Raw genomic sequence first — 16,584 nt, forward strand, 5'->3', positions numbered from 1 at the left:
CCACGAACGCTTGTTGATTGAGGTGGCCATCACCAAATGCCGGGGGCCTGGAAGCCAGGTCCTAGAGATCAGGGAGGGGAATGGGGATTTGGTGACCAACTGGGACTCCCCTAGGGGCTGCCTGTGGGGGACCCTGCGCTCAGGAGCCAGCGGGTAGCAACCTTGAGGCCAGAGCGCACACTGCCCAGGGGGCCTGCCCTCGCCTCAAGTCCAGGAGGGTGAACACCGGCCTGAGCCGAACCTCTCCGCCTGGGGTTCCCTGGAAGATTTGAATCCAGCCAACCCGGCATCCCGGAGGAAGGATGCAGGACTGAGGGCGGACTGAGGCCACCTTGCAGGAGCACCCTCCTCCCGCGGCCCCGGGGGCACCCTCTTCCCTGCGGCCCCTCCAGCCTGTCCCTCCAGAGCTCCCCCTCTTCGGCCCGAGTGGAGGCCTCGCTCTTCCACTGCCCCCTCCTCTGTCCCCCTCCCCGCCCCCCTGCAGTCCCCGCGTGGTGGCGGCCGCGGAGCCACGTGTGCCCGCGCCCGGCGGGCGTGCGGGAAGCGCGGCCGCGCCTGGCCCGGCCATCATTTCCCGGCGCGGCGGCGGCGCCGACTCGCGGGCAGCGGCCCCTCGGTGCGCCCGGCCGGTACCCGAGCGCGGCGGCGGGAGCATGAGCGCGGGCTCGGAGCGCGGGGCGGCGGCGGCCCCCGGGGTGGTGCCCGCGCCCTGCGCCTCGAAGGTGGAGCTGCGGCTGAGCTGCCGGCACCTGCTGGACCGCGACCCGCTCACCAAGTCCGACCCCCGCGTGGTGCTGCTGCTGCAGGCGCAGGGCCAGTGGGTGCAGGTGGGGCGGGGCGGCCGCGCGGGGAGAGGCCGCGGGCCGTGCGGTCGCGGGCGCGGGCGCGGGCGGGGGCCCGGAGCTGGGGACGCAGAGACCGAGGCGGCGCGTGAGGCTAGTGGCGTGCAGGGCAGAGGCGTCCAGGAGCTGGGGCTGAGAGCAAGATCAGGGATGGGGTTCCGGGTGGAAAGGGTGGGTGCCCAGGAACTGGGGCGGGGGCTGCTGTAGGGGCTGGACAGGAGGCGGCAGCGACCGAGAGGTGCTCCAGGTGGAGAGAGGGAGCGTCCCAAGTGGAGGGTGCTACCCAGAGTCCCAGGTGGGGACTGCGGGAAGAGTGAAGTGCAGGTATGGAGCTTGACTAAGGGGCCAGAAGGCGGCGGGGGGTGGGGGGGTGGGGGGGCTGCAGCGGTGATCAGCATGGCTGAGTGGAGCCTAGGGGTTGGACTGGGGTCATAGGTCCCCCTCTGGCCCGAGAGGCACCCGGAGCACTGCTTGTGCCAGGTCCTTGTCCGAGAGGCAGAGGCGCCGGGACCGCGGGTACCCTGGCAGTGGGGATTCCGGGAGTGGAGGTCTCCCCGCCTGTCCCACTCCTCCTGCTCTGCAGACTCCAGCGCGAGTCTCCAGCGACCCCCGGTGACGGGCCACTGCAGCGTGTGTGGCTGAGGTGGGGATGGGCGTTCCTGCGCCCTCGGACCTGGCTCTGGGCGGCGGGTCTCGGCGACGCGAGTTCCCCTTCCACGCCCTTGGGTCCTGGGGTGGTCGGGTGCCTGTGCAGGAGCAGGGTATCCCCAGGCCCCCTCCCTTGTCCCCCGGCCCAGCCCTCCCCGCGGGGGCAGGTCCGGCGCTCCGCGCTGCAGTCACCATCTCACAGAGATGCATGGCTTCACCTCAAAAGGGCGAGAAAAGGGACGCGAGTGGCGGGGTCGGGGGTGGGAGCCTCGGTGGAGCCGGGGAGTCGGAACCCAACCCGTTTCGGACCGGGTGTGAGCGCTTTCCATGCGGCCCTGGCAGGGATGGCAGTGCAGCCCGGGTGGGAGGGACCATCCGGGCTTAGCCTCTGAGGGGCCGAGGCTGCTGGACCCTGGCTTCCCGACCGCTCTGCTGTGACCTTGTGCCATCTCCTGTCATCTCTGGGCCACCAACCTTCTAGAGCTGACAAACCCTGCAGTCGTTGACCTCTGGGTGAAAGGCTGGCCCAGCCCAGGGGCGCACGGCTGGGGCGCTGGGGAGGATCCGCCAGCAGGGGCCCCTGCACCCCAAACACCCCGTAGCCTTTGTTGCCTGGCCTGAGCACCACCTGGCATAGACATCCCTGGGTGGGAGCAGCCCCTGCACCCCTCCATCTGGGGGAGCGGGAGTCTGTGGGACCCTGAAGAGCAGCACAGAAACCTACCTCCCCAATCTGGATTGTGCTTTTTGGGGTTAGGGGACTCAGGTCAGAGGAGAAAGCTGAACCCAGGGGGAATCTGTGCCCTGGTCCCTCTCAGTCTCCCTGCCTGCCCAGCCAGGTGCTGGGGAGAGAGCTCCACTGTGGGTTTGCCCAGCCCAGGGGTCCAAGCTGACTCTGTCTCTAACTCAGTGTGCCCTTGGGCATGACCTTTCCCCTGTCTGAGCCTCAGTTTCCCCATCTGTGATGAGGGGATAGAGCAGGCCATGGTGGGCATGAGATGAGAAGACACAGAGAAGCAGCAGTCCAGGGCCGGCCGGGCAGGTGTGCCTTTATTTCAGGGAAAGAGGTGCCGGGGGTCCTGAGAGTGACCCCCTGGGGGTGACCGGAAGCCTGGTGGCAGCACGTGGGAGTTGGAATCCTGGTGGGTGGAGCACAGGTTGGTGGGAGTCCTCCCATGGCATGGCCTGGAAGTGAGTCCTCCAGGAGCCCCTGAGGCCAGACAGATGGGAGAGGGGACCCTGAGGTCTTGGTGCCTGAGGCCACGGTGCCCGGGTGGAAGCCCCTCCTGTGTGGGGCCTGCTCACCCCGGGCTGCTTGCAGGTGGACAGAACCGAGGTGGTCCGGAGCAGCCTGCACCCTGTGTTCTCCAAGGTCTTCACGCTCGACTACTATTTTGAGGAGGTGCAGAGGCTGCGCTTCGAGGTCTACGACACCCACGGGCCCAGCAGCCTCAGCTGTCAGGATGACGACTTCCTGGGGGGCATGGAGTGTACCTTGGGGCAGGTGGGCGCCCCCATCCCCTTGGGAGGGAGGAGGCAGGAGAGACCCAGGAGGGCAGAGGGGCCGACGGGCTGGTCGTGAGGGCTGGTGCGATGGCAGCAGTGGCATGGGGACAACATGATCAAACACTGACTATGTGCCAGGCACCACAGGGGTCCCTACGGATGAGCATGTTAGCTCTGCCCATTTTCATGGCTCCTTTTCTTAAAAAATTCCTTATTAGTTCTTTTAAAAATATGTAATTTTGAACTGGGAGATGCATTCGTATGGTTCAAAATTCAGAAAGTATAAAGGCATGCCATGGGATGTCTCCCTCCTGTCCTATCCCCAGGTTCTGTTCCATCCGACAGGAGAAGTGTAGTGTTGCCCGAGGAAATGAGCAGATGATTCTTTCTCTCTATCTATGTTTCAAAACGCAGATTACATCTGCTGTTCTGCAACTTGCTTTTTTCACTTCCGTGGCATAGGGGGCCCGTCCACATTGGCACATCAGAGTGTCCCTGTCTCTCTCTGCGGCAGCGTGACGGGCCCATCGGTGGCAGCTCCATCATCTGTTTGTCCAGCTCCCACCTGAGGGATGTGTTTGCAGTCCTCTGAAGATGTCCCCCTGTTAGCTTCTCTGTTATCAGTGTAACAAGAGCTCTCTAGCCACCAGCCAGATGCCGACGTGCCAGGCTCCGGGCCCAACCTTCACAGGCCGCACAGTGGATTCTCACAGCTCCCTGTGGGGGCACTTCTTCTTTCTTGAGGTGTAATTTACACACATTAAGCTGTGTAGACCTTGAGGGTTGGTGTTGATGAGTTAGACAGTCGTGTACTCCTGACCGTCGCTCAGATCCCACAGAACATTTCCTCGCCCCGCAGGCCCCCCACTCCTCTCCAGCCAATCCCTGCTGGCTTTGCCTGTTCTAGGATTTTGTGTCCGTGAGTCAAACAGTATGTTCTCATTTGTGTCCTGTGTCTCTTGCTGACGTGATGTCTGTGTGACTCACCCCATTGCTGCCTGGGTCGGAACTGGTTTAGGGCAGAGCGTTCTGTCATCCCCATTTCACAGATAAGAGGACTGAGGTTTAGGAAGGGTGCAGCCCCCGGTGAAGGCAGCAGCGCAACATTCCACCAGGTGCTGGCCTCCTACCTGCTCGTCGTGAGCACGGGAAAGGACAACACACACACATACACATGGACACACATGAATACACATGCATGGGCACACACGGATGCATTTATGAACACAGATATTAGCACATGCATGGACACACACATGTTGGCATACATGTAGGGACACCTGCATGCACACAAACAGATGCACACATGGACATGCATGGACACACACATGTTTGGATAGACATGTAGCCTTTAGACAATGGCACGCCCACTGAGGACCTGCTGTGCAGCCATCCTGCCGGCTCTCCAGGTCTTCAAGACCCTTAGGGGAGCCGCAGTCAGTGGTCAAGGTGTGGGCGCTGGCTTCACATCCCAGTGGTGTGAGCTTGAGCAAGTCCCTGAGCTCTGCCTGGACCCCCTTCTCCTCATCTGGGAAACCAGACGGTGACATCAGCTCCTCAGCGGGATGTGAGGGGACTGAGGTAAAGCAGGCCCGCTTGGCCCGGAGCCGGCGCGAGGGAAGTGCTTGCTGACCGCCAACCGTTACCGGGAACCTGCAATGTCTTTTCCTAATAGGAAAGCCCCCGGGAGTGAAGCCGGCAGACGGGAGAATCGGGGCCAGGCACGCAGCTCCCTCCCTTCCCACCTGGCAGAGAGCTTTCCTGCCCCCGCCCCCACCTGGGGTCTGTTTTCTTTTCTGCACGGAACGTTCCCAGGAAGCTGCTCGCCAGGCAGACCCTGATGGATGGGTGGGTGGGTGGTGAACATCCTCCGTCACATCTGTGTGTAGCTCCATGGTCTCCCTGCCCCTCAGACAGGAGCCTGTGTTGGGCGGGCGAGGCAAGCTGCCCCCAGAGAAGGGTGGAGTCCCCGACTGAGTCACTGATCCTCCGCAGCCCTGAGGGGGTGGTCATCATCGGTCCGTCTCGTTTACAGATCAGGATGCCCGCCTGCCTGGGTACTGCCCTCTGGCTATATACAGTGTCCCTGCATCCACTCCCTGGCCCAGTTAGGGGCTCATTGCCCAGAGCGGGAGGCAGCCAAGGAGGGGCTGGTGACGGGGTGGGGAAGCCCAGGTTGGGGGACGAGCCCCAGGGGAGGCTGTGCACCAGTGCTCCCACTGCAGAACCCCCTGTGCTAAGGAGAGGATGGTGGGCAGCCAGGCTGTGCCTCCATCTCGCTCCTGCCTCCGTGCCACCCCGGGGCAGCCTGGCGGTTCAGGGCGTGGCCTGGGAAGCCCCTTGGCTCATGCCTGCTGTGGGCTGTGGGAAGGCCCATGCTGCCCTCGGATCCTGTGGGCCGGGTCCATGGATGGCCCAACACAGGCCCTACCTCTGGGCTGGCGATGCGTCGGCAATCAGTGCACGGACACCTGCCCCTTCTGCTGTGGCTCGCATGCCTGCTTACCAATGTGAGCTGTGCGACTGCTTCCTGACCCTGGCGGTCTCGCCACCTCTCTGAGCCTCAGTTTCCTCACCTGATACACAGGTGATGGGAGGCCCATGAGGTGGTGGAAGTGCAGGCACCTGGCAGAGTGAGAGGTGGTGGCCACACAGGGGGACGTCAGGTGGCTGAGCATCACGAGAGAGGGCCATGGGCTGGTCCCTGCCAGGCCCTGAGGGCGTGGGGCCCTGGGAGTACGTTTTGAGGAGCCAGGCCCAGGGAGACTGGGGGTCTTGGGGGGAAGACGGGGGACTGAGGGCAGGGTTGGGGTCCCCAGGGCTGCAGGAGCTGACTGCTCCCTGGCTTTTCTGACTCCCAGATTGTGGCCCAGAAGAAGATGACCCGGGCACTGTTGCTGAAGTTTGGCAGGCACGCCGGCAAGTCCACCATCACGGTGAGGCCACCTGCCTTCCCGCCAGCCCTCCCCGGCTTCAGATGCCTGTCTCTTCCTTGCCATGGCTCTGAGGGGTCCGAGGAGGGACCGAGGGCTGAGGCCCAGGGCTGCCTGCGGAGCCCGCGGCTGCACAGCTGCCTGGGTGTCCAGACGCCTCCCTTCAGGCTGGGCTGCAGGCTGCGGGTCCCGCGGTGGGGTCAGGCCCGCCTTAGAGCCCAGAGCCGTGGCTTCGCCCTGCCAGGTGATCGCCGAGGACATCTCCAGGAACAACGGCTACGTGGAACTCTCCTTCCGGGCCAGGAAGCTGGACGACAAGGTGGGGGGGTGGGCGCCCCCGCGTGGGGCCGGGGGCTGGGAGGGGGATGGAGAAGCTCAGCCCCGACCCAGCTTTGCCCCCACACATCAGAGGCTGCACCTGCAAGATGACGCAGGACAAAACTAGCAGCGGGGAGACAGGGGATGCATCGAGTGAGAAGCACTCAGAGCTCTGTGGCCGCCAGGCAGGTGTGCTGCTGTCACAGCCACCGCGTCTGTCATTACTCTCAGCGCTTTGCTGCTCTGTCCTACTCCCTGGGGATTTTCCTGCAATATCTCATTTAATCCTCGCAGCTCCCTATGGCAGGGGCACTCGTGGCCGTTGAGTGATGGGGACACAGACTCAGGGAGGCTCCCGTCTAGACAGGGGAGGAATTGGATCTGAACTCGGTTCTGTTGGCTCCTCACCCGGGGCTGGGGCACAGAGCAGTGGTGTAGGGTGTCGTCAGCCACCTCCCCTGGACGAGAGATTGAAGCCTGGTGGGGAGGGGAGGGGACAGCAAGTGCTGGCTGGGGATGTGCACAGGTAGCGAGAGAGGCTGGGCCAGACGCTGGGGCTGGGAGTCCCGGCGAGGTCCTTGGGAACTAGAGAAGGCTCTGGAGGGGAGGGCGAGGCCTGGGGTCACTCTGAGATGCTGTGTGGAAGGGCTCTGCCCTCCTCTTACAGCCGAGGAGACAGAGGCTCTGAGGGGTGAAGGACACAGCGGGAAATGGCCGAGCAGGGCTGAGCCTGGTCCCACCCGCCGGTCCTCCTGCAGGATCTCTTCAGCAAGTCTGACCCCTTCCTGGAGCTGTACCGGATCAACGACGACCAGAGCGAGCAGCTCGTGTACAGGACGGAGGTGACGGGTCCCTGCCCCGTACCCTCGGAGCTGACACCCCCTGCAGGGCTTTGGGGACAGGAATAAAAGGACAGCGGTGTGGCTGACCCTCGACACCCCCTGTGTCACCCGGGGCCCCCACACCTTTCGGGGTCTTCACCCCAACCACCACCATCTCCGTTTCAGCAGGGAGTGAGCAGGCTCGGAGGGAGCGTCTGTATTAGAACTCAGGAATCATAGTTTGTCGTCACTCCCTCAGGAGAAGTGGCATTTCAGTGACAGCACTGAGATCACTTCCTTTTGAGATCAATTAACTTGAATAAAACAAGAGGCTATTTAAGGAAAAAAGGAATCCAGGTGGCTCAGGGATGTGGCGGGTGTTATGAAGGTGGTTCCCATCGGAGAGGTTTGGAAATGTCGCCCTGGGCTGGCCGTCCTGCCTGAGCCAGGCCCTCCGCCCGCAGGTGGTGAAGAACAACCTCAGCCCAGTGTGGGAGCCCTTCAAGGTGTCGCTGAGCTCCCTGTGCAGCTGCGAGGAGGCGCGGACCCTGAAGGTGGGAGACGGGGCTGTGCGGGGGTGCCAGGGGGCAGGACTGGGAGGCTGGGGGCCAGGCACCCTTGACCACACTGGGGCCTTCATGGAGGTGAGGTTTGTGGGGAGGGGTGGGCCAGTCGGAGGTGGTGGGGAAGGGGGCAGCCTGGCTGGGGGCAGGATGGAGACACCCAGGCTGGCGGCCCCGGAGGGGCAGGCGGGCTGAGGGGCCTGGGTCCCCAGTGCCTCGTCTGGGATTATGACTCCCGCGGGAAGCACGACTTCATTGGAGAATTCTCCACCACCTTTGAGGAGATGCAGAAGGCCTTCAGGGAGGACCAGGTGAGCTGGGGCCCCTGCCCGTCACGGAGGCTCTCAAAACTGGGTGAGGGCTGGGTCCTGACCCGTCTGTGGTGGAGTCGCCAGGAGGAGCGAGCCACAGAAAGCAGGTGGGGTGCTGGCTCCAGAACTGTTATTATTGGTATAACCCAGAGAAGACTAATGATGATGATGAAGAATGATAACCATCCCACCAGGTGGCCAGAGTAGGGACAAGGATCGCTGTGTTACGGTTGGAAAATGGCCGCCCAGGGCTAGAACTGAGACCCGGGGCCCCTGGCTGGGGCGTGTGAGAGGGTGTGTGCACGAGAGAGCGGGTGTGTGTAGGGGGGGACCGTGTCAGACAAATGGCTGGGCGTTGGGGGACCAGGTGGAAGTGGGGGACAGGGAGGGACCCCTCGATGTGCTGCCAGCCCGCAGCAGCCCCTGAGCTCAGGTTGGGGTGAGGTCACGACGAGGATTGCTAGCCTCCCTGGCCCCTTGGGGTGGGGTGTTGGGCGCTGGCCCTCTGGGGTGGGGTCTCTGCCAGTCCCTGTCCCCCAGGCCCAGTGGGACTGCGTGAACGCCAAGTACAAGCAGAAGAAGCGAAATTACAAGAACTCAGGTGTGGTCATCCTGGCAGACCTGAAGGTGAGCCAAGGCCCCTGCCCGCACACCCTCCCCATCCACCCACGGGGCTCCCGCTGAGCCTCCCTGGAAGTCTCCCCATTGCCAGATGGACCCTGAAGAGCTCCCACGGCAGAGGTCCAGTGGCCCCGATATGTCAGGGAAGGAGGTGGGAGGCATGGGGGGAGACAGAGGAGAGAAACAGGGAGAGCCCCAGGGCAGAGAAGAGACATGGAGAGAGGGGCTGAGGGCCCAAGAGAGGAGGGCATGGCCCGCCCACTCCTGCCCTGGTCGCCCGGGATGGGGGCAGGTCCCTGGGCCCCACAACCTGCAGCCGGCAGCCCCAGCCTGTGTCCCGGGGGTGGCGTGTCCAGGGCGGGCTGCCGACGCTGCTGCCTGGAAGTTCCACAGGGTCTATTCTTTCCTGGACTATATCATGGGCGGCTGCCAGATCCACTTCACCGTGAGTCCACGGGGCCCCGCTCTCCACCCGGCCACGGTGGCTGCTCCATGCAGCCAGCCAGGGCACACCCCACGGGACGGGGGTCAGCCTGGGCCCCCCTCCCAGGGATCCTGAGTGACCCTTCCCTACCCTGGACCATTTAGCACCTGGGGTGGATGTGTGCAGACAAATGGGTACAGTGAGGCCCTTCTGCAGGGTCTGGAGGTCCACACGCCCTCCCCAGGCACGGAGCCTTCAAGCACCTCCCTGTGAGATGGAACGGCACAGTGGGGTTCAGGAGCTGCCCGAGGTCGCCCTCGGGAGGGACATAGCCAGGACTTGCCCTCGACCAAAACATAGTGACGAAAAAACATGCAAGGAAAGAGGAACCATAGGGACGGCACACCACGAGCTATAAGACCAAGCCGGTTTGGCCCTGGCCAGGAACGGTGGGCGGCAGTGGAGCTGGACAGAAAGCCCCGTGTCTGTGCCTTCCTGGTGGCCTCTGTCCTCGTCCATGATGCACTGGCTCATGTCGCTCCACTGAGCTGCAGCCAGAACGGCAAGGGGGCACACGGGGACCCCAGCCTGGGGCTCACACCTCTCAGGCTCTGCCCGGGGAGGGTGGCGGCTGAGAGGAGCTGTGTCCAGTCTGGGGCCTGGGCCCCTTCCCCACCCAGCCTGGGCCCATGACGCTGCAGGAAATGCTGAGGGCTCAGAGTGACCACATTTGCTCCCTGCGGGCCTCGGTGGGTGTTACCCCCAGAGGTACTCGTTTCCTCCTCAGGGTCCCAGAAGCTTTGGGATTGGCAGGATCTGTTCTCCTCAAATCGTTCTCTGACTGCCCCAGCGCAGAGCTGGGCCCTTGGGCTCTCACCCCTGGGGGCGCACCCAAGCCTTGGTTTTCCTTACCTGTCAAATGGGGGTGCAGGTGCCCATCCCGGTCCGGGGGGAGGGAGGGGCTCCTGGCTCATGGTGCTGGGGCCTCCGCAGGTGGCCATCGACTTCACGGCCTCCAATGGCGACCCCCGGAACAGCCGCTCCCTGCACTACATCAACCCCTTCCAGCCCAACGAGTACCTGCAGGCGCTGGTGGCCGTGGGCGAGATCTGCCAGGACTATGACAGGTGTCCCCACCCCACTGCCCTCGCCTCCCGGGGCTCCAGTCAGGCCTGGCCCATGGGGTGGGCTTCATGGCTGTGTCCATCGGTCGGAGGAATCTGCCTGGGCAAGGCCGGAACACACGGGCCATGGAGGGGCTCACTCCATGGGGCAGCCCTGGCGCCCCTGTGTGGCTGACCGCCGTGGGCAGGTCCAGCTCCCTGAGGGGCAGCGTGAGTGGGTCAGAACCTCTGTGCGTCAAGGTGGGACTGGCCCTCACCCACATGGTCCCCATCACTCTCCACACAAACATGAGGGGTCTGTGTCCCACTTTATGGACTCAGTAAACTGAGGCCACGGAGGGGCAGAGCTCTCTGTCTGGGGTGATAGTGGCAGCCGCGGTCCTGCAGGCAGGTGGCTGGAGCCTTCCCAGGGGCCTGGAGCAAAGGTGCAGAGACTGGGGAAGGCGGCTCAGAGCCATCCAGTCAGCTCTGCCCCCACCCCTCTGCCTGGTGGGCAGTTTCTTCATGTTCTGTGCCTCAGTTTCCCCCATGTGGCTCACAGCAGGGCCTGGCCCTCAGTAAAGTGTCAGCCTTGGCCTGGGTCACCTGGGGGTGGCACAGAGCCCCAGTCTTCTGGCTCCGGTTGATGTCTCCCCAAAGCGCCTCGACTCCTACCCCTAGAAATCAGGGACCCCTGTGTGATGGGGCTGCCTCTCTTGCAGCGACAAGAGGTTTTCTGCTTTGGGGTTTGGAGCCCGGATCCCTCCCAAGTATGAGGTAGGACAGCCTGGGGGCTGGAACCCCAACCCCCTGCATCTGCCAGGGCCTCCGGGCCGTGCTCCTTCTGGGCCCCTCCCCGTAGAGGCCATCCTGTGTCCCGCCCAGCCTGCTGCCCCTCCCTGCTGGGAAGGGCGACTAGTTGAGGTCGGTGGGCAGGGTGCAGGGACCCCACCTTCCAGCCAGAGGGGCTGATCTTCCACCTCCCAGCACGAGTGCTCTTTGGTAGAAGGGAAGGCAAGCTCGGTGTCCCTGGCAGGAGAAGGAAGGACCAGTCCTGAGTCTTCGGGTTACAAATGCAGTTCAGCTGGCTCACGCAGGAAAGCGTGGTGGGAGGTGCGTGTGGGCTATTGGCTAAGGCAACTCCGGACCTTTAGGCCGGGACTAGTCTGTCTGTCTGTCTGCGCTCTGTCCTGGGGGCTCCCTGCCACGAGGCACTTTCCACCTGGAGGCCCCAGGACCTCCAAACTTCCCTCTCCCAGTAGGTGGGCTGTGGGGGTCCAGGAAGAGTGGACCAGCTGACCGGTCCCCTTTGTGCCCCCCCAGGTGTCCCACAACTTTGCCATCAATTTTGACCCCGAGGACGATGAGTGTGAAGGTGGGAGCCTGTGGCATGCTGGGGAGCGGGGGTGCAGCCGGGCCGGGCTCACGCCCTCTCCCCACAGGAATCCAGGGTGTGGTGGAGGCCTACCAGAACTGCCTGCCCCGGGTCCAGCTCTACGGCCCCACCAATGTGGCGCCCGTCATCTCCAAGGTGGCCTGCATGGCAGCAGCCGAGGAGCACACCGGGGAGGCCTCCGTAGGTGCCTGGGGCAGGCCATGGTGGGGACCGGGTGCATTAGAAGGTGCTGTCTGCCGTGCGGGGATGGGGAGGATATGGGGTCAGCTGTGTGAGGTCAGGCAGGCCAAGGAAACAGCCCATGCAAAGGCCCTGAGGCAGGAGGCTGGGGGCCAGTGTGGCTGGAGGAGCTACAGGGGCCCTGGGAGACACAGGGGGCCAACACCACCACCCGTAGTTCTGATCTTGAGGTGCAAGGAGAATTCTCACTGGGGGGTCATGCCCCCCAGAGGCTGATTTACTGATAGTCTTGGTTCTCCCTGTCCCGTCCACGCCTCCCCACAGGCAGCCCCACGTCTGTGTGTTCTGTTGCACATATATCGTTACTTTGTTCGCATGTATTTTTAATTTGCACAGATGATACTGTGCTAAGGGTCGCGTTCTGCTTTACTTTTTCATCACGGTTTGTAGATCTGTTTGTTCGTTTGTACGCCCAGCTGGTCTGTGGCTTTCTCTTAATTTTTTATTTTGTAACAACCCTCACATTTACAGAAGAGTTATAAGAATGGTACGACTTCAGTTCTACCTTCACCGACTCACCAGTCCCGGCTCCTCCCCGCCTCCCCCCCCCCCCCCCCCCGCCACTCTGTCTCGCTCCATCTCTCTCTCTCTCTGCTCCATCTCTCTCTCTCTCCGTCTCTCTCTCCCTGTATATTACTACTGTCTTCTTTCTGAACCATTTGAGAGCCGGCGGCTTACCTCCTGACACCCCCCAAGTTCTCCCTGTTGACCTGCTAACAGCTACGACACTCTGTAGGTGACACAGCTCAGCTTTCAAGCCCAGGGTGGTGAAGGCAACCCCTCTGATGTCTCACGCCCATGTCCACATTTGCCCATCGTCCCAGGATCTGCCTGCCCATGTCCTGGTCTTCTGACCAGGCTGTTCCTCAGCCTTGCTCTGTTTGGACTCCAACCCCCATTGTCCCGTTGCCTGGACTGCCCCACACCCCACCCCCCACGTGGGGGGCGGCCCCACGTTTTGTGCTTGCTCTCCTGACGCAGAGCCCCAGAAGCCGAGGGTTGCTGTATCTTGTCCTTTCACCACTTAGGACTTCAGTGCATGTTTCCTGAGAGCCAGGTGTTCCCTTATATAACCACCACACAAATATCAATTTCAGGAAATTTAACTTAGATACAATACTTTTGGTTTTTTTTTTTTTAAGTCAAACAAAGATAAAACCCACCCTTTTCTTTTTAGGTATGCTTTTTTTTTTTATGGTGGGGAAGATTGGCCCTGAGCTAACATCTGTTGCCCATCCTCCTCTTTTTTTTCCTCCCCAAAGCCCGAGTACATAGTTGTATATCCTAGTTGTAGGTCCTTCTAGTTGTGGCATGTGGGACGCCACCCCAGCATGGCTTGATGAGCAGTGCCACATCTGTGCCCAGGATCCGAACCCGCAAACCCTGGGCCGCCAAAGCAAAGTGTGCACACTTAACCATTTGGCCACGGGGCTAGCCCCCAATACTTTAATCTACAGAATATATTCCAATTTCATTAATTTGACCAATAATCATTCTATAGCAGTATTATTTCTGGCACAGGATCGAGTCCAGAATCAAGGATTACATTCAGTTGTCATGTTTCCATATGATTTTGAAGCAAGTCCCAGACACGTAATTTCATCTATAAATATCAGTATAAACTCTAAAAGAGGTAAGATGCAGCCACAATCGCATTATCACGCCCGAAGGACAGCAGCTGTTCCCTAGTGTCAAACGTCCAGGCAGCCTGTTTCCGCGGCCCCACTCATGTCGGAGTAGGTTCCCAGGCAGACCGTCATCCTCGCTAGTCCCCCTGACAGTGGCAGCGCAGCTGCTGAGGAAGCAGGCTGTATGTCCAGTCACAGCTCCCGGTCTGGGGTCCGAGGACTGCACCCTCCCGGTGGCGTCCACACGTCCCTCTCTTCTGAGTCCTGTAAACGGGCCGTCAGACTCCTAGGAGTCACTCGGGTCTGCCGCCTCCTTCTTCTTGGCCCAGAGACTTCCTCAGGGTTCTCGCTGGTGCTTAAGTTGTTTTCCCTGGAGCCATGTTGATGCTGTGGGTAGACGCTGGGTGTGCATCCAGGGACCCACTTCCCAGCGCCCTCTACCCGAATTTTCCCGCTGCCCATCTCCTTCTGCCCCTTGCAAAAGTGCTGACCTTTCTTCCTGACACACACATGGCCTCACAGGGCCCTGACTGCATCATTCGTGTCCAATCCTGGGAGGCCCCTTACTCACAGCGAAGCTTCCAATCCATCTGGCGGGGGATGGCACACGGTGTTTGCAGAGCTGGTGAAGCGAAGCACAGGGCCTCGAGGTCTTCACCAGACCTAGTCTAGGGGGTGGGAGGAGTGTATGTGGCGCTTTCCTGAGGAGGGGCGTCTACCTGGGGCTGGGAGCCTTGCTGGGCACCCCCGGGGCACTTCCAGCCCTGGACGGGAGCCTGCTGAGCACGTGGGTCTGGAGGCTCAGTGAGGGGAGACGGGCCCGGGCGGCAGGGAGCCTCTCGGAGGAGGTGGCGTCTGAGCCTGTTCCACTGCCCGTTGGTTGCTTTCCTCCAGCTGCGTTGCAGTGCTGGGCGCCCGCTCGGCCAGGGCTGGGCCCATTGGTGGACAGCCCAGCCTTCTGGAGGCCGGAGCTCCAGGGCCGTTCCTCCTTCTTGTTCACATTTTCTCTTGTCCAGATTTTTAGTAACGGGCACTGAGTGGTTTGTTTCTTTTAACAATGGAAATGGACTTTTATTTGGAACAAGTCCAGTCTGTGACCCAGCCGGGCTGCACCCATGTGTGTCCTCTCTAAATTTTTCCTTGGATTTCAAGGTCCCTTCAGGGTGTGGGGAGCCCCTTCCCGCCCAGGACCTGCAGATCCCTCCTTCTCTGGCCTCCAACCTGGGTTCAAATCCTGGCTCCACCAGACTCAGTCTCGGCATCTGTCAGATGTGGGCATTCTAGTATCTGCCGCAGAGTCAGAGGCCAGATGGAGTAGGAGACAGGTGGAAGCCTGGAGCACAGCACCTGCCAGGGAGAACAGGCTTGTGAATTGTTATGCGTGTGACGTGTGTATTATGCTTCATCACAACCGATTTAGGAAAGCCTGTAACTACCAGTAAGGGATGCCTGTGGCCGCTCCAGGCTGTCTGGGGGACTTGGAGGGTTGGTTGGGAGTAGACAGGCTGCCCTGGAGGTGCAGTCCCCAAGGGCCTGAGGAAGGGCGGGGAGCCCCACTCATTCCCTGTGCCCCCAGCAATACTACATCCTGCTGATCCTGACGGACGGCGTGGTGACAGATATGGCAGACACGCGGGAGGCCATCGTGCGTGCCTCCCACCTGCCCATGTCCATCATCATCGTGGGGGTGGGCAATGCTGACTTCACCGACATGCATGTCCTGGATGGGGACGACGGTGTCCTGCGCTCCCCAAGGGGCGAGCCCGCACTCCGTGACATCGTGCAGTTCGTGCCCTTCCGGGAGCTCAAGAATGTGAGTGCTTGCGAGGGGCCGGTGGCCAAGGGCCAGCGAGGAGGTGCCCATGCGTCCCTGGACTGTGCGCCAGGCTCTGGGCCCGGGGGGCAGGAGGACACGCAGGTCCCTCGCTCAGTGGCTGAGTGATGGTTCCCAAGCCGCCTCCTTCCCCTTGCTCTAGACGTCAGCAGCTGTCAAGCACCTAAAACCCTTTCTGCTATGAAAAATGTCAAACCCACACAGTGGAGAGAGGGCAGACAACGGCTCCCATGAGTCCTGCTTGCAGCTTCCCCCAGGCACTCCCAGACCTCTCTGTGCCATAGTCGGAAGTGCACGTCCCATGGACACACGTGATTTCCCAGGGGAACATGGAGGTGGCCTCGCCTCCCTTCCTGCCCCAGCCACTTTCCCTCTGTGCCCACCTTCCCGAGGGGTGGATAGGGTCCCATGAGCACAAATGCCACTCAGGACAGTGCCCCAGAGCCCGTTAGATGTCACCCGTGGTGTCACTGCTGTCGAGACTGCATGGGCTTTGCAGCCTGCTAGGTTCAGGTCTGAATCTTCAGCAGAGGCTCAGCTGCCACCAGGTGAATTCCTGGTCGGGGTCCCCTGAGCTGATTCCAGAGGAGGAGACCACGGTGAGGAGGGCCCAGCTCTCGAGGACTAGGCCGGGGGTGTGACCAGTGGGGATGGGGTTGGGGCAGACCCCCAACTGTAGCCACGTTCCCCCTGACAGGCATCCCCAGCAGCGCTGGCCAAGTGTGTGCTGGCCGAGGTGCCCAAGCAGGTGGTGGAGTTCTACAGCCACAAGGAGCTGCCTCCACGTGGCCTCGGCACCCACGCCCGAGCAGCCGGCCCAGGCTCAGCCCCGTGAGGACACCCCGAGAGAGAGGCGGCCAGGAGGCGTCCCGTCTCCGTCTCCAGCACCCTTGGGGCCCCTTAGCACCCCCCAGAGGCCTCCTGTCCCCCAGCCCAGGCCCGCCCCTCGTCCTCCCATGCTCCTGCTGCCGGGGTCAGCCTCCAGGCCTCCAAGGTGCGGGATGAACAAACCCAGGCCCGTGGGGAGTCCTGAAACAGGAGCTGCAGTGTGGGGCTCACAGTGGCCCCATGGCTGGCCCTTCCCAGCTGGGCGGATGTGGGAAGGAGGTCCTGGGAGCTGGAGGGGCCTCCAGCTCAGCTGGGGGTAGGACCTGCTCCTGAATGAAAAGACGGGTGTGGAGCAGGGGTTCCTGCTGTTCAGCCGATCTTTGGTAGGCAGCGTTCGGTCAGAGAAAACAACCCTGTCCCGTCCCCACAGGCAGATTCCTCTTTGTCCCTCCTGGTGCCCCAACTCCCCCTCAGGCCCCTGCACTGTCTGTGGGGCCTGTGGGGGTGGGGACGGCTGAGGTGTAATAAAGTGTTGTCTCGTCCCAACAGCAGCTGTCTTGGGCCTTTA

At 62.0% G+C, this 16,584-nt stretch overlaps 1 protein-coding gene across 8 annotated transcripts; it reads left to right on the forward strand.

Moving 5' to 3' along the window:
- Window positions 1-540: 540 nt before the first annotated feature.
- CPNE7 (copine 7) lies at window positions 541-16,564 on the forward strand. Of its 8 annotated transcripts, none has more exons than XR_011538087.1 (16): window positions 541-827; window positions 2,812-2,994; window positions 5,858-5,932; window positions 6,174-6,248; window positions 7,006-7,089; window positions 7,533-7,622; window positions 7,844-7,942; window positions 8,483-8,569; window positions 8,949-9,008; window positions 9,981-10,114; window positions 10,813-10,867; window positions 11,097-11,203; window positions 11,414-11,465; window positions 11,533-11,666; window positions 14,931-15,167; window positions 15,886-16,564. XR_011538087.1 is itself a non-coding variant. In XM_070612508.1 (15 exons), exons 1-15 carry the CDS (start codon window positions 654-656, stop codon window positions 16,021-16,023), a joined length of 1,677 nt encoding a protein of 558 aa, XP_070468609.1. In that variant the 5' UTR covers window positions 541-653; the 3' UTR covers window positions 16,024-16,564. The 8 variants fall into 8 exon arrangements, 5 of the variants coding, with proteins under 5 accessions (XP_070468609.1, XP_070468612.1, XP_070468613.1 ...); XR_011538088.1 differs by having other exon boundaries at window positions 11,127-11,203; XR_011538086.1 differs by lacking the exon at window positions 11,097-11,203 and having other exon boundaries at window positions 11,533-11,670; window positions 15,886-16,026.
- Window positions 16,565-16,584: the final 20 nt, after the last annotated feature.

Source organism: Equus przewalskii, chromosome 3 (assembly GCF_037783145.1).
Source record: "Equus przewalskii isolate Varuska chromosome 3, EquPr2, whole genome shotgun sequence".
Taxonomy (NCBI): domain Eukaryota; kingdom Metazoa; phylum Chordata; class Mammalia; order Perissodactyla; family Equidae; genus Equus; species Equus przewalskii.